Here is a 26,717-nt window from a genome sequence, read left to right as displayed (position 1 = left end):
CATGTCAGCGCTAAATTATGACACATGATCTTATCATTTATCCGTTTGACATGTTAATAGGTACGATCGAGCGTTGAAATCAAACCCGCGCCTTGGTCGTTATCGCGTGGGAAGCACACACAAAAATCAACACCGTAATTAGAAAGTAAAAAAAAAACGACTAAACGATCAATCTACCCCTGGCCCCTTTCCAACCAAACCCATTGCCAACGCCCGATTGCAGTCCGTAAACAATTTGCATGCAATCGAGTTAAGTGATGTGGTAAATTAAAATCAATTTAACATACCGTTTCCTCGATCGCTTTGCCGGTTTCCAATTCATTCGCTCATGTGACAACCTCAATGGGCCACCGATCGTACGCGATCCTTGTCCATCAACGTCCAGCGGCAAAGTTCGCGCATAAATTCATAAGCCAGCCGATGCACAGGACGGACACGCGCACCAATCGCACAAATTTATCATTTCGCGCACTCCTTTCGACTCCGTTGGACAATATTTTTCGCCCAGGGAGCAATTTCTCGAACGAAACTCGCTTGGAACCTGTTTTACCATCACGGTGCTATGGCCAACGGCAGGATCATGCCGGTGGGGTTTGTATGTTTATGTATTTCCATCCACACTTTTCAGACCCTCAATCTCCCTCCAAAAACCCCCCTCCCACGCCGTACGATCACTAATCATCGCATGGATTAAGCGACACTCGTCCGTATCGGCTGCCAAGCTCAGTGAGTTTTGCCAAGTGATTAATTAAAATTCATAAATCGAACAGCGCCACCGCCCGCTCCAATTCCATTCGACACCTTCCCCGTTCCATGTGAAGCGTATGAAGAATTTATCTTTTGCTCTGGCTTACAAACAGGCTGGTGGACGCCATCAATTTGAGCTTCTTTTTTATAGTTGTTTTTTTTTTGCCGAGTCATTAGCCGATTACTGTGCGAGGAGTCTACCACCAGCTGGAGAATATTTCGTTAATCGGCACCCTGCCGCGTTGGGTCTGGCTGAGGGATCGTTTTAATGTGATGACATCGGAGCCTCTTGCCGCGGTCAGTCTGTAGTGCATTAATAGCTAATAATTAAGCGAGGAGCGTTGCAACATACTTGCAAGGATTCGTAAAGAAATGCGTTGAATACGTATTTATAATTCTATGAAACATCACAAACCAAACAGTAGAATGGGCATTAAATCAAGAAGTATTTAAATTAAATTGAATAAAAAATCCGTATTTGTAGGAATGTTTACATAAAATACAGTTTGTAAAACATACAAACAACTTCAGAATAGAACATCAAGCTGCGAAAGAAATTCACCTTTTGCTGCATGCAATATTTCTCGCACTTGCGTGCAACATATACCGCAACGTAAGTTCTCATGAACAAAGCTTCGCTGTGGTGAATTCACGCGAGCTTATTCATTCATCCGAACGGATAAACTGGTGCGTGCGAGAGCTTTCAAGATGAACACAACGTAATTCATTGAACAATTTTCTTTTGTTTTTTTTTAAATTTCAATAATCAAATTTTTAATTTCATTTAATATTTTTATTGAATATGAAATATAAAAAAAAAAAACAATTAACCGTGTGAACAGTTTTGCTTACATAGCAGAAGATCGTATCGATGTAAAATAAAACAGTCATCTTGGCACGTGACAAATCCGATAAAAAATGCTCTCATCGTACAGGAAATTATGTACCCTAATCATCCTGGAGACATACAATCATCGCCCAATGCACTTCCTTATCAGTGCGCTGTTTTGAATGCTCGTTTAGATTAAATCACCACACATTATCCATCGGGTAGAGGTATGGCGATAAAATGAGCTGATGAGTTGGATGGCTTACCGATTGATACCATAATTATCCACTGTTTGACACTTAGATTACAAAAAGATAAAATTCAGTAATGAGAAAAGTGAGATAGCTACAACTGCTTACAGCACAAGATGAAACTCCGTTAGGTATAATATTTATAAATCATTATTTTCTACCTTGATTTGTAAGCGAAAGTAAAATCTACTGCTCACCGCAAACTAATTCATGTGTGTTAACCTCCCACGCGTGCAGGTGATCTTCATGCTGCTTCATCGTGGGAAAGGTTACCTTAACGTAGAAGGGTTGTACACCTCCTCAGGCTCGAAGCAATCACGATAATGGAAAGGGGCAACAGAAATGGTACATATCATTTTTCAAGATAACATCACCTTGGATCATAATGCACAGCACACAATTAGCAAGCGGTAGAAAAGGAGAAGTGGGAGGTGGGCAGCATTTGTTTGGGGTTTTACACGAGGTGAAATAAATCCACCGTCATCAAATAATATTCAAACAGCTTCAAATGCAACCGACAAGCACCTCTCGCACATAAAGCCCCCGCTTCCCATGTTGTGCTTGTAGTTCCACCACATTGCCACTTTGAAATCCAAACGGTTTTTAGCAGATAAGACAAGGCACTCATGTTAAAGAACTGCTGCTGAAACCATTGGTTCAGTCGCAACCCGTCGTCTGCCACAGATGGTATATAGTGTACGGTGTAGTGTATGGTTTGAGTGTGTGTGTGTGTGTGTGTTAAGCTGTTGTGGGAAAAAGAACCATTTCCCCTCAACCCCGCGCCGGTGAAGCCGACCATGTGCACGTGCCATTTATTTTCCACGCGGTAACAAATCTCGCTGCCGAGTAGCAATTTTGTACGCGCGAACGAACCACATGCAAAAACCGTGCGGTCGCCGTGAAGGTTAAGGTACGGTGCATTGGGGTGGATTCGGTGCACATAGTTCAATCTATCGTTGGTGAGCGCGGAATTTATCACTAGCCGTTGTGCAGCTGCATCGAACGAACGATGCAACCATGGTTGCGGGTGTCACTGCTGCTGTGTGTCTTTGGGTTCTTCCGCGAGCTGCGCGTTTCCGAACCATTCGTCACCGAGTTCCTTTCGGGCGAATGGCGGGACATAGAACCGGAACAGCTAAACCGTGACGTCTACCCGATCGGCACGTACAGTCAGGTCGCGCTGCTAGTGTTTATGTTTCTGCTCACGGATGTCCTCAGGTAGGTAGGTTATGGGGAGGAAAATCCCTGTCTTTGTGTGCAACAGGGGATGGGGAAACGAGAGGAGTGACCTATTTCTACGCCGCGAGATGTTACCATCGGTAGTGTGAATACAGTCGGGGTATCCGGGAAAAAGAGACCACCACTTCTCCCATCCCGGCTAAGATCTAGTGTGGTGCAATGTATTATGATCTTGTTTTTAACATTGCACTTACAATGCTTTCATTCTACGTGCCAATAGCAAAGTTGATTGATTCATCGCAATATTCGTAGTATGTTCTGTACACTGGAACAATTGTGAAAACAATCAATGCATAGTGTTTTTAAATAGTTTTTAGAAATTTTGTTTATTTTTTCGAGATGTACAGAATTCTCGAAAAATATTCCGTAATGAATTTAGGACATTCGCCGATGTCCGAGAGTGACTCAAGAAACATAGACATCTGTTAAGGAAACACCAAAGAAACTCTTTGATAGTCAAAACGTATTAAAAGTGAAATTGCACTTCTTATCAACTGTACAGTCTTATCACTTGTACAGAATGATGATGGTGATAAGATTTTGTTTTCACTGGTAAATTAAAGTCATCAAAACAACACTTTGAAAAAACGAAATAGACTTCAAAGACACAAAACAAACGCTATCGCTAGACGTTAGAGCTATCTCTTATATCGTGTACTCAAACTGAAAGTCAAGAATTTTAGAGATACTCAGAGCTCTAGCTGGATAAAACCTAATCTTCTAGAATGTTGATGTCTGGAAATAGCTGCAATTGGACAAATTTAGAACATTGCATAATTTAAATGCGATACAATATTTTGTTCGAGTTGAAATGGAAGACGTATTGAGGTATGTGTGTTATCCTTTCCACAGTTCTCGTTCTCATTTTTCCGACTCAACTGACACATCTGCCATATTAGAAAGCTTCTCAAATTTGTGAGTGATGAAAGCTTCAGTTAGAATCGATTTCACCATGCGAAAGCTAGACAAATGTGAAAGGTGTCCACATTTACCTGTACATATTCCACTTTAAAGTGAAAAGATCCAGAAAAGGTTCCTACTTCACCATTTCATCTCAAATAAAAACTCTCACAAATGTATAATATTTTTCACTTTGCTTTTTTCAACTATCCATTAGATATTCTTTTCAACGAATTAGTTCATATTTACTATTGATTTTGATTACCTTTTTGGATAACGAAACTATCAGAATTTTTTTTGCACAATTCTATTGTATTTTTCTTAACTTAACTTTAAGCAATGCGGCCAGTCTGTTCTTCATGGATCAAACAGCTTAATTGTTATTTTCGACTAAATTAAGCTGTAACAACCAAGTACAGGTGTAACACTTCGAGATGGAATATAATTTTTCCCATTAATTAATCATAATTCATACGAAGTGCGGCCCGGTGGTGCATGTCATAAATGGCGCCGGTCCACACGGCAGGACCGGGTTCAAATCCCATCCGGACCGTCCCCCGTAGCAAGGACTGACTATCCGGCAACGTGGTAAAAATAAGTCTAGTAAGCCAGAAATGGCCGGCGTGATCTGTAAGGTCGTTAAAGCCAAGAAGAGAGATAGAATGCATACGAAGTATAGTTTTAGAAACGAAAAATAATAACTATCTTTTCCTTCGCTTTCAAAGCGAAATCATAAGATATTTTGAACAGCAACATACGCCACGAACGGATATTATCAATAATAGCACTTTATCATTTTTCCTATTGCCAACTTCAAGAAACTACCCAAAGATGCTTCAAAGAAGAGCAATACGCACAAAATATTTCAACAAAACTGTATTTAGATACTAAGCTCGCATTCAGCAAATAGATTTCGTATACAAAATGAAACTTCTTTCTACAAAACTTCATGCCGCATCTTTTTAAGCTTTCGTGTACGAAGTTTCTGCCGACCGAAATTCCATTCCGGTTTGCAATTTAACTGAGTGAATTCATCTATTACGGGAATGTTTTCATACTCTCATCACTGAACCTGCATCATGAAAGGCTTAAATTTTTGTAGCTTCATTGGCAATGCGTAGTGCGTTATACTACTGTTTGTGTGGTTTTTCGAGAAAAAGAATGGAGAAAAAGATAACAACACATACTAACACAACACCCCAATGAGCGCAATCTGCATTTGTGTACGTACAAATAAACAACGTGCGTGATATTTCCCGTGCAGTGTGATATGAAACTGTGCCAAAACACCCACATCCCGTTCCATTGGAAACACTTTCCAAAACAGCACTTAAACTGCCAAATTAAACTGACAACTTTCCCTTCACTACACACACACACGAGTTTCGTCTTCCAGCTGCGAGCTGGCGTCATTTTTCCAGCGTTTGTATTTTTTGCAAATGTCATAAACTGAAAACCCGGAATGAGTGTTTTTGTATGAGTTTTCACAGAGAGCAAAAACAGGACCCCCCACCCACAAACCCACAACCATTTCTTTAGCAGGAAATCTTCAGCTTCTTACCAAGTGGAGCAAAAGGAAAACGAAGAGAAAAAGTCAAAACAAACTCTCGTCCGAGGGGGCGAGAGGAACCAAAAAAAAAATTGCAACATACAAAAGCACATAGAAGTCTCATCCGACCGAAAACTTCAATTTTATCGTTGCCTCGCGGAATGGCAACTTGGTTTAAGGAAGGTATGCGAAGCACGGGGTATACACTTCAAGCCATAAACTCTTTAAATAATTTCACGAACCTCCAACGTAAACAAAGTTCTGGTTCTAAAGACGAAGGTTTCAGCCTGCGAAACTACAAGTGAGAAAAGGTTTTGGTGTAAATCGTTTCCAACACTTATCTCGTGGCAGCCACCGCCCAGCGCCCCAGCTTTTACGTCCCCTCCCCAAAACGGGTGGCCCTGATTGCTTCAAGACGCTACCATTGCTGCCGACCTTAAGTTGAAGACGAAGAGTCCAGCAGTGAGCTGTTATTTTCTTTCGCAAAACTATACTTCCTACCACAAGCAGGAAAAACGCGGAGCCGTCCATGTCCATGGCTGATGGGCAGTAGCAGCAGCTCTTCAGAAGCTAGAATAAATTGATTTTCCCTTCCGGTGACAACAGTATCGTTTATTTCCGTCCAATTCACACATACACTCGATGGTCCTGCGGGAAGGGTAGCGGAATTACCGGGACTGCGAAGAATGGCGAACGGCGAAAGCTCCAATGCAAACAGTGGCGATGAGGGACCCAGTTAAGGGACAGCTCAATCTTGGGACAGCACCACGATAACAAACGGAGTAAATGGAGTCGAATTTATTTAGTTATTTAATTACTCTCGCCGAACTTTCCACCAAAGTGCTGGATACGGTTGTGATTGAGTGTGGCGGTGACAGAATGGGCGAGAAAATCGTTCACCAAGTGCTTTTGATAATGATTAGCTATGATATTTAAGATAAGCACTGGACGAACGAGGCAGTTTCGTTTTCTTGGAAAAGCTTGGACATAACGACCATTTCCCGTTACTACTGACAGCTGGCCTACTGGACAAGAAGGAAAAGGGTAAGATCCTTGAATTTGGACGAAGAATGACATTGTTGCGAATAGGTTAGAGGGGCGGTATTTTTCCACGAACCGGTTCAAGACACATCTCGGACCAGTATGATCGGAACAGTAAAACACACGTTCAGCTTTTGCCTGGTACCTTTTGTACCTTGGCCTCGAGTGCACTGTAAAACTTCACCGGAGATACTTCTTGTGCTCCGTATCGAGAAGAACATTCAGTTTCACCCGGTGGAATGTTAATGCAATTTGAGTCTTGAAAACGGATGAGAATGGAACGTATGTCACGAGATAAAATGAAACCCTTCAACTTTGGCTTCAAGAAAATGGCTTGTCATGTACAAATGTAAGACATGCATGTGTGGGACATGCAGAACAATGCGAAAACGATTTTTTTGAAGGTTAGATATATTTCTAGTGACAAAATGTTTAAAAACTGTACCTCAAAAATGCTAACATAGCTTCCTAGCGTAGCGTTTTGCTGCAGCAAATTTCTTTTCAACGCTTCGCTACGATCCGGAAACAAGACCACACTAAACTAACTGCCCATGTAGTGGCAGTTCCTCTAGTACGCTTCGTCTAAAACAACATAACCAAATCTCTCGTTTCGGCATCACCCGACCACACGGCCACCATCTCCACCGAACTCCGGTACAGTTTTCGGCTTATTGGTGCTTTGGCGAAAAATTAAAAATTAAACCACCGTAAAGCCGTAGAGCTGCCGTGGGCTGCACTGGTACGGTCAGTTTTCGGGTTCTACGAACGACAAGGATGCAGCAACAGCTAACGTTTTGTGCACGGTACGGTTTTAAAATTTGCTCGTAACAACACAACCATGATTACATTTTCATGGATGCACCAGTTGCTGGTTGCTTTTGTAGGGTAGGTAAACACATTTTAAACAGCAGGTTTTGACAACAAACGAGATTAACTCTTTTGCTGAAACGCGTTAAAAACAGAGCGGTTCTGAAATTGATCGTAAAAGAAAAAAACTGGACTATATTTTTAAAACATTTCTTGTTGTTTTATCAAGGGAATACAGTGCACCACAAAAAGCTGCTGATGTTATGTATTCATCATTGACCATTAAACTCCTGTACAACATATCCATAAATTATTGACGTAAAAACGAGAATACATTTCATTACCATTTTTTGAGATAAAATAAAACTATATAAAATGTTGTAATGAGTCACTTAATAAATTACATTCAACTTTTTAGTTTAATAAAAATAAACCTAAGATTTCACCGAATAAAATTTACAATTTAACTCGACTGTTCCTCTAAACATTCAAAATTTTAAATTATAGATATTTAAATTAAAATATTTCACTTCATTATTTACTTTCATTATTCATTTAATAAAAGATTTATATAAGCCATATGGCAGCCTGACAGTAGGCAATTTACTTAACATCGTTTCAGTTTTAGGTCTATTTTGTCTACCAAAAATTATTTCACCAGAACTAAAATCTTACATTAATTTGAAAAAAATTATGAAAGTATTACAACCGATTTTTTCCGAAAAATCCTACATGAGACTTTAAAGAATTGATTGCCAATTTTAATAAAAAACTATGTCATGAAATAACTATAAATTCCACAATAAATCCTTATGTTTTAATCACTTTTTCAAAGTTAAAAAGCACTGTATCTACAAACTGATAATTAAATATTAACATAAACAATAATAAAGCATCGTTTTTATTAATTAATTAATTATTCAAACAATAGCAACAAACGTAAAACTAATTGTGTATGTTCTCTTTTTTGTTGATACTTTTATGACATGATCAGTCTACTTATGAAAGGGAAATTATTTTTCCAGATTATTGTAATGATTTTTTAACACATTTCCCAATACCAACATTATTTTGCCAAAAGCCATTATAAGAGCCGGTTTGTGTGTGCGAAGCCGGTTTGTTCGGTGCGAACAAAAACAAACCTTCATTAGCACTACGGAACAACCTTCATCTTTCTTTCGGACAACAGCTCGGTGATGCCTAGAACATATCCTACGAAGCCCACAGCTTACAAGCATCGTGCAGGATTGAGCTACAAAGAGCCCACATTTTATCACATTAACGTTTCATTAACGGTCCTTGTCCCATCCGCACACGCTTCAACGATGCGTAATGGCTTTTTTTGTTTCCGCTCGTAAACCCCGTTCACACGCACCCTCTCGTCCTTAGGTTTTGTTCAACTAATTTCCCACCGTTTGAGCTCACGATTTGCTTCCCCTCCCTCTTTTTCCGATCACATCATGTGCACCACGTGCACAACGGGCTATACATCGACTGCCCATCGCTGTACCGCGTCCGCTCAATCGGACCATTTGTCCCTGTGCCGGTGCCTTCATCAGATACAAATCGATAATTGTATTTTCTGCCTGCTTGGGCATCGTCATCTGGTCACTGCTGCTGTGGACTGAATCGTTGGCTGCACTGCAGGTTAGTGGTACGATCCATACCGAACCACCGGAATGCACCGGCACACAGTGACACCGAACCGTGCTGGGATCGGTGTGGTAAATATGCGAACATAAATTGTGTGCTAAAATATCTTCTCTCCGGCCGCAACAAGTGGCGGCTACAGCTGATGCCACACAACTGTGCATGCCACGAACGTATCCATCATGTACATAATCGGCAGAAGCAAAAAAAAAGAAAGAACCCTCATTTCCCGTAGATGGGATGCTTCCAATCTGATGCTCTAAACCGTTTTCCCATCGGTTAAACGACGTACTTTCGGGCTTTGCCAAGTAGTACATTGAACCGTTCGCTGCGGTACATTAACTTCTTACCATCCCACCACCCGGTAGCCTTGTGAAACGAGTCTCACCGCATCTAACCACTGAATTGCATCGTTATCATCGTTCATTTACGTTTCTTTTTTCTCTCCATTTTGTTTCCTTCCGTATCGGCCTTTTTTTTGGCTCGTTGTTGCTCTTCTCTTCCTACTCACGCATTCCACGCAAGGTCGTGCAAGTACTGTACGGTGCCTACATGGCTTCGGAGGTTGCCTACTACACGTACATCTATGCCAAGATTAGCCGGGAAAAGTATCAACAGGTGACTGGCAACACACGGGCCGCCATCCTGCTCGGCCGCTTCCTGTCCGGCGTAATCTCCCAGATACTCGTTTCTACCGGTGCGATGAACGTACGCGACCTGAATTACATTACACTCGGCAGTAAGTAGTAGAATCGTTACGTTTCGCTTCCGCTTTGCTATGGCTTAGTACGCTTCGGTGGTATAAGGACGAGAATTGCACGGAATGAAAGTTCCCTCTGTCTGGTAACCGTGAACACCAACCGGGCGGTTAAGTTGATGCAGCATTTCTTGCGCTTGGAAAATGTTTCTTTCTTTTGGAATTCTAGATTTTCAATTTAAAATTGTTGCCTCCTGATAATATTATACCGGAATATGTAGCTCTACTGCTTCCAACTTGTAGTTTACATTGAAAGTAATGATTTATCGCGCTGGTAATTACTTTCACAATTTAAACACTTTTACTCAGTAATACTTAGTAATAATTTTCTCAGTAATTTGTATTACTACTAATACCCTGTATTAGCCTGTTATACAAATATACAGGGTGGTCCTTTAAGTGACATTTAAAGTATTATTTTAATTATTAATAAATGTAATAACTTTGTTTTCTTACATGCTCTACAAATTATTTGGAACGCTTTTTGGAAAAATGCCTAATGTCTAAAGTTGTTTGAAGTGGTTTGGTGATTTATGTGACACTGGTCTTTACACGACAATACAGGGTATTAAATCCCAACCGAATCGTACCCCTGTCTCACGCAGGATACTATCTCGGTAAATAATTAAGGTAAGCAAATAATGGCACACCAAGACCTCTTGAGATTGTAGAGTTACAAAATAAAAAGAAAAAGTTGTCTAAATTTGTAGAAAATTATTGGAATACTCGAAAGTACGTATGTGATAAACATGACAGGACTGTAAGGCCGTTAAGCCAAGAAGGAAGAGAGAGGAGAATCGATACTAATCGCACATCAAAATATTCCCTGCTAGCCGGGAATTCATCATACATCAATATGAAGTAGTAACTTTGCAGAGTTTGCTGAGCACGTTGTCGAACAGAAATTTGTTCTCGATTCGCCTCGCCATCGTAACTCAGATATATTATTATCTCCATACTCTGACTGATACGCGATTTATATTGAGGATGAAAGATGACAAAGACCCTGTAGTATTACATGTTAACTCCAAACCAGTCATCTTTGTAGCAGCAATCTGAGCAAGAGCTACCACACTTATTTAAATCAAGTTTAAAATTTCACAATTATTTAAATTTAGCTAAAATGAAGTTTCTAAAAATATTCAAATATGGCGATCTGTCAATCGGGGTCTCAAATTATATAAAAACAAAGAAACACCCTGTACATAGATTTAACTACGTTATATTCGTTCAAACAATACCATTTACATGCTAATAAATACAATACCAATATCTCTACAACCGCCATAAGCCAAACAAAACAAGATCTTACTTTTCCATTTTCAACTAGACCGGGTCAAGCATTCAATCATGCGGTCAATATACCATATCCGTCCGGAGATGGTTTTCTGAACCCCACTCTAACCTCATTTGTGCCAATCAAATTGATTCCATTGTCTTCTAATCCAGGACCCGCTTCGCTCCGTTCTGTCTACAGACTTACATCATTGTTATGCAACCACAATGACCCCGGTCTCTATAAACATAACCATAGCCCATGGTTAGTTGGCAATCCCTAATAGACGCACCATTACATGAGATCCCATACATTTATATCCATTTAAGCTTTCATACTTTTCAACCACTGCAACATCCCGCAATTCTTCGCCGCATCCGACCAACATCGGGTACTTCACAATTATTCCAATCTTTTCTTGATTGATCGATATTTTTTGCCTTCTGTCTTACTGCTTACACACACACACACCCACACACTCATGCTGTATGTGAACCTTTAAGGGATCCAGTTGGCTAACCGTTGGCCATCAATCAACTTTAAGTTTGTTCGACAGCAACCACTCCGCCCAGTGTCACTTTGATGTCTTCATCAAAGATTAAGGTTGCTCCAGAATGGTTAGCATTCTGTCCGAGATATTTGAGGTAGGAAATCAATATTTTTTTTATCAAGAGCATTGAAGCCTAATCGAAAAGATGAGCTTTATTATGCTCTTGTGATGTTGATGTTTTTTTTTGCATGTTAGAGAGGAGCTTTATTGGTAATGTTGTAAACCGGAGTTGGGGCTTATTTTAAAGTTATCAAACGTACAGCAAGGACAGGGAATATGGATTTTCGTCGTAAAAACTTTCATTTTATTATTGTTTTTAATTTAATATTAATATTTACTTTTAAAACGTTTTTGTACATTTTTATGGAGAGTTTTCAGAGTCTTCTATTCTATTGTTTTGACAGATGTCAAAAAAAAATTGAATCAGACGTCAAATGTCTCACTCTTGTTGGCTTTAACGACCTGTAAGGTCGCCAGCCAAGCCATTTCTGGCTTACTAAACTTATTTTTACCGCGTAGCAGTCAGTTCTTACTACGGGGGGACTGTCCGGATGGAATTTGATCCCCGATCCTGTCGTGTGGACCAACGCCGTTTATCACGATCATATTCCTATCAAACGATCGATATTCCTATAATGTCTATTTTTACATCCATGTAAGCTTACAAGCTCACTAATATGTACTCGCGGTAACTAACAGGTTCGCTTTTGTTGGATCTTTCTCACCTTCTCTCACTCTCTCTCTCTCTTTCTCTCCCTCTGAAGAACCTTGTAAACCGATCAAGAATGAACCGTAATTAAAAAGGGCAAGCATTTCCCGACCAGTGAGTGAACAATCTTCTCTTGTTCGATTTTAATTTACTACCATTATGAAGTGCGCGGACAAGAATGGCACCACTCGTTGCTTCATACTCGAGCTGGATGCAAAATCATTCGCACACGAGCACAATGCAATAACAGCCTCGGCACAGCGCGTCTGGTGTGTAGTGAAGGAGGGAAAATGAAACCACCAACAAATCACCGTACCGAAAGCCTGCTGGTGATGAACGTGATAAAGTGTGTTTCCGGCGTGTGCTTCTGCATGCCGGGTGCATTTGCTTGTTGCATTAGTGAAAAGCAATGGTCGCCGGGGAGCAACATTTTATATCCATTTCATTCATTCCCCATCGGGACACCCCAAACTGGTTGCTTAAAACCTTGCCAATGTGCACGTATTATTGTGCTTTGCTGCTTGTCCCTTTATTCTACACCCATATAAACGAAGCTACTCCAGGATATCATGCTACACTGTACACATTGCATGTGATCTCTTTTGCAGCGCAAGCCGTTTCTTTGCTCTGGTCATTTTTGCTACCACCGGTAAAAACGAGTGTTTACTTCTATTCACGTGACGAGGACGTAAAACCAACCACCGGAACAGTGGCATGTGATTCAGCAGTACAGCCACAGCAACAGGAGCAGCCGAATTTGGTAGAACAAGCCGGGGAAAATGCATTGACTGTTTCACACAAATCTTCGATCAACGAGTCTCCAGGTAGGTAATTATTCAAGGCAATGTTTAAGTAAAATAAACGAGTTCTCTAATCAAGTATCTGTTTAAAAGTTTCAAAGAGCTTTTTGTGATAAAATATCATTTAAAAACTAAAGTTTAGCGAAAATGGAAAGATTTTTCCTGTTGTAATTTTATAAATAGGCCTTTATATTAAAGTAAACAAATGCAAACATAAAGAATCATTTCCCATTACGATGCATTATAACACTTACTTATGGGAAAAGGCATAATCTTAATTTTTCAAAAATTAAAAAATCAAAATATTTCTTTTCAATTTAAGTCTCGGGAATTTTTGAACAAAAAAAATCCGACAAATAGGAAAGTTGTAGTTTAAAACGTAAACCCATTCCTTCGGTACCCTCGGTTTCCGAAAAAAATCCGACAAATAGGAAAGTTGTATTTTAAAACATAAACTCATTCCTTCGGTGATTGTTTTGTCCATAATACATAGTGAAATTAATTTTAAAAAAATTTCTATAATGAGTACTAGACAACTGCATAAAGAATATTTGGTAAAAAGTTCAAATTGGTCCGGAGATGTCTGAAAAATTCTGAGTACCGATTTGAAAAACTGAAATTTTGCCCAGATTTTCTGGAAATTTTGAGCATTGAAGAAAATACAAAAAATATAATTCGATATAATGCGTCTAGCATCCTGATTGTATATCCCCTTTAATTTTATTTGTGAATTGATCCTGATTGGTTTTCCTTTCGTATAAATGATAATAAACAGTAATTTGTTTAACGGTCAAAATGCTGAAAAACTTGGTAGTTTTTTAAGGTGTTTTTATAATTCATCAAAAATTATTTTTAAAAGATAAAATTTGGAGAATTATTGCGGAAATGCTCATGGTTACCGACCGTTCTTTTTCATATCGTTGTAAATAATGGTTATCTAAATCATTAACTAACATGTTTATGAAGTAATTTTACTTTATACAATTTACAAAAATATCCTTTTCTCTTAGTTTCTAGTTTTAAATCTTCTTTTTAATTATTATTGATACCGTATTTTATCTTCTAATCTCTCCTCTTAATTCTTTCTTGCTTCCTGAATTAGGTTTATGCAAGTTTTTTTTCCTTGTTATTATTCCTGTTTGAAAAATATACGTACCACATTTGATTTATGTAATAAGCTTTAAGTTATTGTTTTGTAGCCTATAAGTCTGATTAATGTAATAATAAATGTAATTAAATTGGACATTCCAGAAAATTCCCCTAATGATCCCAACAAAACCGTCGAAAATGGTGACCCGAGAACGGAAACTGTCACCACCCAACCAAAGGCACGCTTTTCCGCTTCGCGTGCCGTACGACTGCTTTGGAAACATTTTATTTCCGCCTACCGACAACTTCCGGTAGTCCAGTGGAGCCTATGGTGGGCGCTTGCAATGGCCGGCTTCATACAGGTGCAGGTGTACGTGCAGCTACTGTGGCATGAGATCGATCAGCAACAGGGCACCCTCTTCAATGGTGGTGGCGAGGCACTGCTCACACTGCTCGGTGCGATAAGTGCCTTGGTGGCCGGGTACATCGCCAATCGCATCTTCGAACAGTGGGCCCTCTGGATTTTGACTGTATGCTCCGGGCTGCAGGGAGGACTCACCTTATACTCTGGCTTTGCCACCAACATCTGGGTGGCGTACGTGCTTTACATTCTGTTCGGCACACTGTACCTGTTCATGGTCACTATGGCAAGGTGAGTGGATGATCTTATACCGGCCGAACCATTCTTTCTACGAATGGAAAATTTTGCCTTCACTAAAATTTCGATTGTTTTCCTTCCATATCGGTAAAGTCAAACATAGAAGTATTGCACATTGTTATTTTCTCTTTCTTCACATTCTACCATCCAATTTCGCCGATTGGTCAACATACGAAAACCAACAAAAAACTAAACCAACATCTCAACTGACCAATGATTCACGAGCCACGAACGTTTTAATTCACAGCAATAAGCAATATGCAAATTGCTTTGCGCTCCGTCCTTCTGCTATGTTTCCTTGTTTTCTCCTTCGCAGCGACCATTCCGTTCGCAGTTCGTTCCTAATTGAATCGTGCCCAAACGGCGACAAATGCTCGAGTGAGGGATGGCCGCGGTTAGCGCCGAAGCGATAAAAAATATGAAAACAAACCAAAGTCGCCCGTCCGGCTACATCAGCGAGCACATTGTAAATTATAAGACGCTTGGATTCGCATTTGTACCGTAACTTTTTGCACCACACGCACGCAGGAACACCGCCCGGAAAATGGTTTTTTTTTTTGGAAGCACAAAAGAACGTTTGCAAAATTTTGCTTTCTTTTTTTTCTAATCTTAATTGAAAACTGTAATAAAATGCTGCCAAACCGTTTTGGGAAGTTATGTAGCAAAAGGAAAAACAGAAGGAAACATTTGCAGTGTATGGAAAACAATCATTTTAACATTATTTTAAGAGAGTTTTTTTAAGAAAGAAGATGTATCATTGTTAATCGTCTTGCAAAAAAGAAACAGATTGGCAAAACATTTGGCAGCGCCCTCCACGTGTTTGTGCTAAGCGTACTTCAACTAAGCCTAACTTCAGCCTTACTTTAGATTAATTCACAATGTAAGTTATATTGCGTTTTAGTTGTTTATTATTTTACTAAATTAATTGATTGTTTTGAAATTAGTCTACGTTCTGTAAATTAAAATTAATAGATTCTCAATTTGGGGCGGTCCACACGGCCAGACCGGGTTCAAATCCCATCCGGACCGTTCCCCCGTAGCAAGGACTGACTATCCGGCTACGTGGTAAAATAAGTCTAGTAAGCCAGAAATGGCCGGCGTGACCTTGTAAGGTCGTTAAGCCAAGAAGAAGAAGATTCTCAATTTCATAATAATTTTCCATAAATGAGCAAACATATTCTATCGTTTATTTTTGTATAAATTTCAAGTGTCATTTTCAAATCATGATTGATTCAAAGAAGGCCTATACCTCTTAGTGTAACGTTCAAGTTATTCTACCCTTGGTCTCCATCCTTATGTTGTGCTGCATTTCACTGCTTCTTTTAATATCCATAGATCCATACAGGTAAAAAAACTTAAAATGCCATATGTGATTCAGACAAAATGACTTACCATGTCTTACCATTACTATGGCCATGAATTACCATTGCTGATATAAATTAATTGATTAACTGAGCGACAAAACCATTATTCTGATCTGATTGTTATAAATCAAGAATTTTAAGGGCCTCCTATTTAATGCTACGTAATACAAAGTTGAGTACCCTTCCCTACTATGTAACAAATCGTAACGCTGAAATGCATGGTTTCAATAAAATTAGAACATTTTAAAAGTTAATGGAGTGTTGTTGAATAAGATTGTTTCTTTATACTATTTATTTCTATTCATTAAATTACTTCTTCTTGTTCTTGGCTTTTAACGACCTTACAGATGACGCCGGCCATTTCTGGCTTACTAGACTTATTTTTACCACGTATCCGGATAGTCAGTTCTTGCTACGGGGGGACGATACGGATGGGATTTGAACCCGATCCTGTCGTATGGACCGGCGCCGTTTATCATATGTACCACCGGGCCGCCCCGCTACTATTTACCGCAATTTAATAATTGTAAAATGTTACAAAATTTTAATGAAACAGTTTAATTAATTAAAATTCAAAATTAATTAAAAACAATAACGATCAGCTCTAGTAGCGGCATAAGTACAGAATGATCACGTCATAGGTCCTAGTTAATTCATATCCAAATTATTTTCTTCTCAAAAATAAAGTTAACTTTCAATTTTCTCTTCACCTAAATTAAAGGTAAATTTATTTGTACTATACCTGTTTCAAATAAACTTTCGTTTATTTCTGCAATACACAAACAAAATAGGCACCCAATCAACACGAACATTCAAATCAACAAAACACCTTTTTAGTTTCTTCGTGAAGCAACCAGCAACAACAACAAAACACAATCAAATTAACTTTCCTTTCACTCTAAAAATAGTCAATCCATTTTCTACCGTTCAAAGTTGTTCCACTTGCAGCCCAAAACAAACCTGCACGAAATCAATTAAACACACCGTGCAGCAAACATAACTCGATCACTGCACCTGGATACGTTTGACTTTACCGAAATTGAAATGCACCTCACATACGTACAAGCAATTTATCTGACACTTGTATAACTTGTTTCTTTTGTTCCTTCTCCCCACGGCTTTCCAGTGCCATCGTAGCGAAATATCTCGAGGAGGACAGCTTTGGGTTGATCTTCGGCATCAACACGTTCGTGGCGATCGGTGTACAGGCGCTACTGACACTGGCGACGATCTCCGAACGTGGCCTGATGCTTGACCCACGGGACCAGTTCAAGGTGTACGGTGGCTACTTTTTGGTACTATCGATAATCTACCTAATTGCTGCTATCGTTGCCAGCGTGGCCCGACTGCTGCAGCTACGGAAGGTAGCAACCGCAACCACTCGAGAAAGTTCACCAGCTCCACCATCGAACGACGGTGTGAATTGACGACCGTAAGTGGTCGAATGGAATAAAAACAGTTCGAAATAATAATCAAAACAAAAAACACAAAACGCCCAAAACACAACTTCGTCATTTAGCCCGGCTAGACTGCAAAGACCCAGGCTGAGCGCCTTTCCTTCCTATCTATCAATGTGACACCGTACGTCAACCGTTTTGTGAAAAGAAGAAAACAAACTACAGAAAAGCGGAACGATTGAAACTGAATCTAACTGGGGAGCTTAACAAAAAAAAACACTCACACCGGAAACACTTCGGTCAATCGTGTCGAGCAAAACAAACTCTCTCCTCAAGTGTCCAACGAAGGAGTTGACCGGCATCCGGGTAGAAGGTATTTGGAAGTTTGGCGCTAGCTGTATGGCACCAAAAACTGAAACTCATCCATGCACCGAGGTTGTGAAGAATAAAGACACATGCCTCTTCCCTTCCGGTTCACACTGGGACCTCCCTCTTCCCCCTGGTGGATGAAAACTGACGCCAAGGAAATCCTCCAAGCTTCCGGCGTGAACACTCGCGCAAAAGGGAAGCATTCGGAACCGTAACTCGTGGCAAAAAAAACGCTGAATGGATCGCTTTCGGGTTCGCATTTATCATCGACCTTCCGGTATGGGGAGAAGCTTTCCCAAGCATTTTCTTTCCTAGCTCGTACTTGTATTGCGGTGGAAGGGTTGATTCTTCCCCCCTCCATTTTTTGCTTCCTGATACTTCCTTCAAAACGGAAGCTGCTAAACCATCATATACAAAACATTATTTTTCATCGCATCGCCCGTACCATCTAAAAGTCAGATTCACCCTACCGAAGCTATGCGAACGAAGGCTACGAAGGCATCCATCTTTGGGCCGTCGCTGGTCTGCTTGTCTTACCACCCGAACACCAATCTGGTCTGGGAAACGGATACTTTCGTGAGGGAGTAGAGGGTGAAACTTTTGTGGTGCGCTTCAGCACAACTGCACTGGACCGATGTGCAGCTAACGGACGAAAATGGCAATTGCATCACTTCCTATACTCTACCCGGATGTTCCACCATTCCGGGATGGACTATCCCACTCTTGCAATCATTCAACCCTCTTTCCGAAATAGCTTCTTCTCATTCAAGCGTCAACTATCAGCATCAGAGTTTGATGTAGTTGTTGCAGAACCCATTCGATGGTATTAAGAAAACCCGAGAACCGAACAGCAGAACGAGCGAGATGCATACCGTTGATGCAGGAAAAGAAATTAGGTTAAATAAATGTCAGCCATATTAATGATATTTCATTCGCTTCTAAAAGCTTTTTCGTAAGCTACACTTCGTACCTGCAACCGCGCGATTCATCCCGTCCCTGCCATCAAACCCCAAAAGGAGTTGTATTGTTCGCACAAAACGATCGCATTTCAGCGACCCATCACACCAGCGATAATGATTAGTGCAATGAATCATCGTTAGCTTGCAGGTTGGGTGATGCGGGGGAAAAAAACAATAGTGTGTTCGGTTGAAACGTTCCCGGGACCAGCCAAGCAAAAGCGTAAAGTGCTTGTCTGCGAAACAGCGATCGTTACCGTGGATCATTTATTATCCAAGCGGTAGAGCGCAATGACGAACAGCATTGTTAGCATCACGCCGTGCACAAATCCAAACAAAGTTCCGGCACCGTTCGGCGCCATGAAGCTAGAGCCGGGATTGTAATGTTTTATTGGACCCTTTGCCTACCCAAAAAAAAAACAGCGAACCCAATCCATCCACTCAATTGCTTTGCATTTGCCCCAGTTAGATGTTTTCCAGTCTTTGATCTTTGAGATGGCGATAAAGTAAGAAGTATTTCCACTTTTCCGCTTCTGTGGTCCTGGTTGGGTGGATTGAGTTTCGAATGTCAACTTGTGCTGCTATCTAACTAAAAAGAGGGAAATGTATTTTCAATTCAATAACGACAAGTAAATGACAAAAAGGTGAAATTTCAAACGTTTGCTTTTGGTAAGGGTTTGTTCACTAAAAGGGTAGAAGTTAATATTTTCCTTCCAAGAAATTTCAACCTTCTCCAGCGAATATTAGCTTCCAAGTACACCAGCTAACGTAGGTGATAAGAATAAGGTTATTAGGTTACGCGATACGTTGTACGAGATTGAATGTTCTAATACACATAATTATTACAGTATTTTGTCGTTTTTATTTTTGTATGTATAATTCTTAAGGTTTTTTACTACGTCTAGCCTTTTAATGTAAGTATTTTTTTCTATTTATGCTATAAATTTTAAAATGTAACAAAGTATTTTTTTTATAAACAATATTTTCAGATTATTCGAATTCTTTATACAGTATGTGGCATAACTATGCGAGATAGCTTTAGTATTGGAATAAATAGTATCCTTGAAAAGGTTGAATGATTTTAACAAATTTGTTAATAATAACAATGTTTGTGATTTTTTTCATATTTTCAAGCTTCGTTTTATTTTTTTGCTAAATTTATTCATTTAATGTTACTAACTAGTTTTTTATATTTAAAATTTTGTAATACTCATTTATTTCTGATATCAAATTATCAAAGTTCCTATAGTATATTTTTATTTTTTTTACGGATTATGATATCTCTTTTTTGATTTACGCCCTGGCTAAGTAAATAACTCTGTGTAATAAATTAAAAGACAACTGTACCCGTTACCTTTCTTATGCCAATTCGCAGATATCGCAGATTTTTAATTTGACAGCTCATTGATTTTATACCACAACACCTAAGCAAAAAAATAAATAAGTTTGGTTGATTTTTTTTTATTTAGATAGAACGGCCTGACCGTATTGATATTTTTCATAGTATCAAAAAACTTTTTCTTTATTTTCGTCAAGTTTTGCCCTCAAAAAACCGCCTTCACAATAGATTCAATTAGAAAAAAAGTTAGATAAACCCCCATTTTTGGGGATCTTCGTGGTCCGCTATAATAATGTCTCTCGTACACTACCTGTATATGTTACATCGGAGATGTAAAACCCATAATAATAAATGAATGGAATATAATGAACATACAGCGAAATTGACCGACACGGGTGGATTCATTATTCTATAATGACGGGGAATGTTAAAGAATAATTAAAATTATTTTTAGCACTTATTATTTCTATTTCTCTCTTTCACGTACACATACACGCGATTCGGCCATAATAATCCATTAAACTGATACATCCTTATTCTTTTTGCAGCATAAAGACAATATGAAAAGCTGCCATATTTATGTAAAAATCAGTAGACCTTTACCAAGCCTTAATGATTGTCTTTACATAATAAAAACCTTCAATAATTCATCATTTTCATTTCATACATGAATGATTTGAAGAAAAAAATGGTAGTTCAACGTACCTTGGTTATGCATACATTCCGTACACTTCTTCCATTTTCATGAGATAGCATGTAATAAAATCCCTCACACATGTACTGACAATCTACGCTACCAGTCAATGGTACACCGTACACCCATTTATCACCCATTCCTCGAGTGTGAGAAAATTGGTGACCCAACCCGGATAACGAATGCAACCGGATACACGCCAATATTTATCCCACCACAACCTAACCAAACCCGATTCGTCAAGACAAAACCAAACGTTGCGCACAAAAGCACTCCGGGTCACACTTACATGCTGCTCTTGACAGCTATGGTTCTCTACCACACAGGTACGAAACGAACATGATCCACTACCCATCTGGACCGGATACGCACAGCATCCACCCGTGTGTCCCTGTGGGCTATTACGTAGCCCGTAGTTGTGCAAAATGAATACTACCGGTGGAAGCGACAACGATATTGTTTCACCACCACACACCGCTGCATGATGTGGATGGTCGTCGGCTCGTTGAACGCTTTGTCTGTTGGCCGGTTAAGTTGTGAGAAGCTTTGCTTTTTTTGTACCCTGTTTCGCCTTTTCTTCTGCTTTGGATTTAAATCGCCACCTACACGGATGTAAATGGAAGCTGCAAATTCATCGCCATACGTCAGCCGGCATGTGTGTCGGTGTGCAGAGAGCTTTTTTGTTCGTACGAACCATAAGAAGATTTTCCACCTCACCGACTTACCTGTAAAGCACTGACATGTAGAAGGTAAAGAACTGTCCTTCAAGGCATGATTGGTACACAAAGTATACGAGCGCATTTAAACGACAGCGTAATGTGTAATCAAATTATGCAATCGTTGACACGCGGATGCTTCGTTACGAGAACCATTTCATAAGCAACAATGCCAATCATAGCTTTCAATCAATAATCTAAGATGTTTGTTTTTAAATTCATTGTTAAAGTTATAAAGTCGCAAAAAAGTGGAAAAATATTAAAATGTAAATACGGAAAAATATATAAAAGTCTCCAATTTCACAAAGTACAGAAGAAGGTTATGAGAATTGATTACTGTAATTTTTTTAATAATTATTTGTTATTTAATTGTTAAACTGATTAAACAAATATTTCATATAATGATGATAATAACACACATACTCATTCATGCATAAAATTATGATGATCGATTTATTGATATTCGAATATTTCTAGTTAAAATGAATGAGTTTTGGCCAGATCTTTGACACAGAAATAAGATTTCCACCTTGCCACCGGTTACTTCCTGATTTTCTACATCCTAATATTAGTATGTATGTAGATAAAGCCTTTACTACTAATAGTAATAGGAATACTAGCGTATTCCTTGTATTATTTTTATGTAATCTCGCCCTCTGCCCGTTCTTGCCTCTAAGTAAACTAGTAAGTATTCATTTGCATGATTATAGATTATTTTCAAACTTCAATTTTAGCATTTTTTGTACCTTCATCAGTTGCATTTCTGTGGTCAAAAACACAAGAAAGGATTAAAAGTTTAGACGTCCACGAGCTAGCAATAACTGAAGTAATTGATTTTTTTGTAACACCCAATGTCCTTACAAAGTTTATAGATTGTTCTATATTATTCCAAAACTGTGCATATCGTGGACATCATCATCACCATTTCTGGCCTGCTAATGGTCGAGCACGTCGCGAAGACATGGTCTGGCCACCAATCCGTTTGATTAATCGTGGACAATAATTCTTAAATACTTATTTTCACCAATTATTTCAATCGATTCACAATCAATCAAAATTTTTTGGTATTTGAATCTCCTTTTTTCTTGTGAGAATCATAGATTTTATTTTTTTAGTTATTTAATTTCAATTTCTTTAGATTCAGCCAATAGTTTAGTTTAGAAAGATCGGATTTTAATTGCTTAAATAATTCATTCTTTTTTCGCTTATACAAATCAAAGAGTCATCTGTGAATTAATGTATATCACAATGCTGTAAAATGTTTGTCGTGTAGTTTACATACAGTGAAAATAAAATTGAGAAAAAATCAGTGTTTTCAGAAAGATTAGATACCTGATATAAAAAACTGTCAGATACCTGATAAATAAAAATTCATGGACCAATTATATTCCTTCGCACTTATACCAAAGCGATTTTTCGTCTTAAAAGCTCTTTTTAAATCCATTAATATAAATATGGGTTGATATTTTTTGTGATTATATGTATAGCAAATGCATCGATTTGAACTACTACTCAAAAATATATATATTAAACACTAGGATGATGTTTTACATGCCTTATGTACAACCGACACCAGTTGTATACTTTATACAATCTTTCAAATAAATAATTATACACTAAACGAGCTCTTTCAAACTGCACATGAAAGGGTTTTAAAAAAATCCAGTTCTACCCTCACAAGTACTGGGCGCCTCCATCGGTCGGAGTTTATCGTTGGTATAAATTTATTTTTTGTATGCTGATGAAAAACAACCATAAATATTTCTATGAAAAAAACCCTAATTATTCACAACAATAAATATCCTAAAGTTGATAACTGAGACCTTATGAACATACATCTTCCCCATGCTTCCATGTAATGTTTTACCCGACCAAACCATTGCTAACTGTAATTTATCTCATCCTAACCTCAAGCGCTCAAAGACAGCTGGCAGTTGTCGTACCATCATCCATCGTACCCGCGAGAACGCAAACCGCACAACAGTTAGTAACCAAAATTCAGTTTTGTAAAAAAAAAGAACGAAAATCATCATCTGGTACATCCTACCAAAGCCGTTTTCTCATTAAAAATCAATTTCTTAACACTTCCGCATGATGGCAACCGTCATTCGGTAGCAAAACTTTTTACCTTCCCTTCTCTACTGCACCATTCAATCGTCCCTCTCTCTCACGACAAACCTTAGACCATGACTGTGGAAGTAAAGCCTTACGCTTCAGGGCACCTAAATCTGTACCGGTAAAAAAGGGAATGTGATTACTGAAACGGGCCTCACCAAAACCGAACGACAATCTATGTTTTGGGAGCAGAAAATTAAGAACAGCAACCGGGCAATTCCGATAAGCCGTACCGAAAAACCGAGCCTGGAAGCGTAACCACACGCCCAACCACACGCAGCTGACCAAAACGCCAGAAACCGTACACCGCAAGGCCTGGAAAGGGGTTTTGTACATTATGTACAGCTTATACTGAACCAGAATTCTGGCCATTTTGCAAGCCCACACGAAACGGCCCCAGGAAACGACGTAGCGGTGTAGGTGTAACGACAAACTTTCACATGGTTCGGCACACTACCCTCCAGGGAGTATGGTTGGTGTTGATCTTGGGCTCTAATAAAAGGAATTTATAATTAAAATGCCGTCTATTTAATTATGCCAGCTAAATTATTTCAGCATTCATTATTAGCTCCTTTGTAACTTAGCTACACAGGAGTGCGGTCAGTATACAAGAAAGGGAATCGGCAATTTAACCATCTCGGAGCCCATCACTGTATGGTAGTGTGTGTATGGTGGCATGGAGACGTGCTCATCAGTAAGGGCAAAGCATTAGTAGGCTTGCCACTACTTAGCCACTACGAAACGCCGAGTGAATCAGGCCGATTTGAGCGTGATTATGATTGAGTCTAGCACATAATTAGTAGCAAACGCATGACAAACTAGCACTACACAAACGACAGGCTAAAAAGTCTAACCCTATTGGTCATTAACTAAACATGACACCTCTGAGAAAAGCTCGTTTGGTGTTATTTCATTCGGCTTTGTGGCAGATTATGCTAGAGAATATATGGAATAATTTATTGAAATCGCTATGAAACAACCATTTCCATTATGATCATTTAATTATTAATTTTTTTATGTATAAGACCCTAAGTAAAGATTTATGTTGATACTCAACCAAGGAAATCTCATACACATACTCATGGCGTAAAACTAATCGAACTCATAAAAATATCTCCTGAAGAAGATTTCCCTGCCTCAGCGGCCGGCAAAGTACGGCTCTTTGTTGTAAATAATGCACTCCATGCTAACCTTTCGGAAAGTATGACACAAATTTTAGATGCATTTGGGCCACATTGCTGTTTTCATGAGAATAGCCCAATGAATTCTACAAATTCTTGTAATTTTCCTAGAAATAAGCTTGTGCCATATGCCGAAACATATGTATATAAAATATATGCTTTCTATGCCATTTTTTATTATTTATTTGGCATTGGCCGCATCATCAATAAAAATGGATCAATCAAGTAGATTGATTATATCAAGTAAAAACTAAAATTGCTTTTGTTTGACTCTGTAATAAATTCTTGATTTTGGAAACAATTTTTTTTTTAAATTTATATGAAAAAATCATTTACTTTGACCCTTTAAAAGTTATTGTTTATGTAAGTAATGAAGTGGTTTCAATAAACCAACAATCGATCGGTTTCGTTAAGTTTAAGTTGACAGTGGTTAAGTTGCAGGGGCACTCAAGTTTATAAGTAGAAGATGCGAAAAATAAAATCCTACTTTTTCGCACTTTAGAAACGAAAAGTGTAACTAACATATATAAACAGCATCCAAACCAGGAAAGATTCCGAGATCCCTGAGTTTGAACATTCATTCATTGAGTATATTCATTATATTTGACTCTTTGTTCCGGGAAGTTTATTGACCACTACCTTCAATATTTTCGTATTCATTACAAACCAAAATACTGCGCCTGGAATAAAAAGAAAATAATACACCAAATAATCCTTGTAATAAGCTTTTTTGGTATTAGAATAGAATTCACAATAACATTATTCACCCATCCCTACAAATAGTGGAAGAATATTGTACAAATTCTACCTACACTGTAAATCATTTCCAGCGTTAAAGGTATATTTTTCCACTACACCAAACAAACCTATAGATCTTCCAAAATCCTCGAAATGCTGCCCAATGCTGCTACATAAATAATATCCTTCGAATGCTGCCTGAAAAGCAATTCGCTATTTCACAAAGCAAATAGTGTTTCCGCACGCGGCCCTCTTTCGAGCGCGAAGACAAATGTGACATGGGGCCAACTGATTGTTTGCAAATCCCGCAGAAAAAACATCTGAGATCTTCCAGCAGGTGTTGGTGTAATTCGGTTTATAGCCCTTCATGCAATGCTGTTGTTTTGTTCCTGTTTTAATACTGGCAATTTCATCTTGAATGCTACTGTTTCGCAACAAAAGCACAAGCGGGACGGACTAGTGTCAGGTGCATTTAATGCATTGCTCGATGTATATCTTAATTTTATGACAAATTTGATTCTTATGTTTTATATTACCATTTCGAAATGCTAAACCATACTAATGGAAATCACATTACGTTACACATGTGCTTTAGATGCAATCACACCTGCAAAGCATAAGCAAAGCACTAAATTTCCCTTCAATCGAGCATCAAAATCCATCGGGTGTCGAATGTGAAATTCGATATTACGCTTAAAATTTAATAAGCTGCGACACTTTCTCATATCACCCACAACTCACAACAGCCCGTTCGATCGATCATGAGCAGTCGGGACAAAAATCGATACTATTCCACAACCACAAACTGTGAGTGATAGGGCTTTTTGCGCCGCGCCGGTGATGAATATCGGGCCCGATTAGCACGGCAAAACCCGTAACCGCAACCTCGCACTGTCTGGGCTTTCGGCAAATATTGAACCATTACAACCGGTCGCCAAAAAGACCTACACCGATACCGAGGGAGGACAAATTGCTCTACCGATGGTTGATGAATTT

General features: G+C 38.9%; 1 protein-coding gene across 3 annotated transcripts; it reads left to right on the top strand.

Annotated features, from left to right (window-relative positions):
• The first annotated feature begins 1,626 nt into the window (after positions 1-1,626).
• On the top strand, positions 1,627-19,788 carry LOC125772052 (folate-like transporter 3). 3 transcript variants are annotated; one of them, XM_049443378.1, is made up of 6 exons: positions 1,627-3,045; positions 8,923-9,010; positions 9,539-9,752; positions 12,914-13,129; positions 14,357-14,846; positions 15,169-15,671. In XM_049443378.1, the coding sequence occupies exons 1-6, from the start codon at positions 2,837-2,839 to the stop codon at positions 15,263-15,265; spliced, it is 1,314 nt and encodes a 437-aa protein (XP_049299335.1). In that variant the 5' UTR covers positions 1,627-2,836; the 3' UTR covers positions 15,266-15,671. The 3 variants fall into 3 exon arrangements, with proteins under 3 accessions (XP_049299335.1, XP_049299333.1, XP_049299336.1); XM_049443376.1 differs by lacking the exon at positions 15,169-15,671 and adding an exon at positions 17,343-19,788 and having other exon boundaries at positions 1,628-3,045; XM_049443379.1 differs by lacking the exons at positions 1,627-3,045; positions 15,169-15,671 and adding an exon at positions 17,343-19,788 and having other exon boundaries at positions 8,976-9,087.
• The last annotated feature ends 6,929 nt before the right edge of the window (positions 19,789-26,717 follow it).

The sequence above is a fragment of the Anopheles funestus genome, chromosome 3RL (genome assembly GCF_943734845.2).
Source record: "Anopheles funestus chromosome 3RL, idAnoFuneDA-416_04, whole genome shotgun sequence".
Classification (NCBI taxonomy): Eukaryota; Metazoa; Arthropoda; class Insecta; order Diptera; family Culicidae; genus Anopheles; species Anopheles funestus.
The sequence above is the reverse complement of the archived record's forward strand: the minus strand, read 5'-3'. Positions and strand labels throughout refer to the sequence as shown.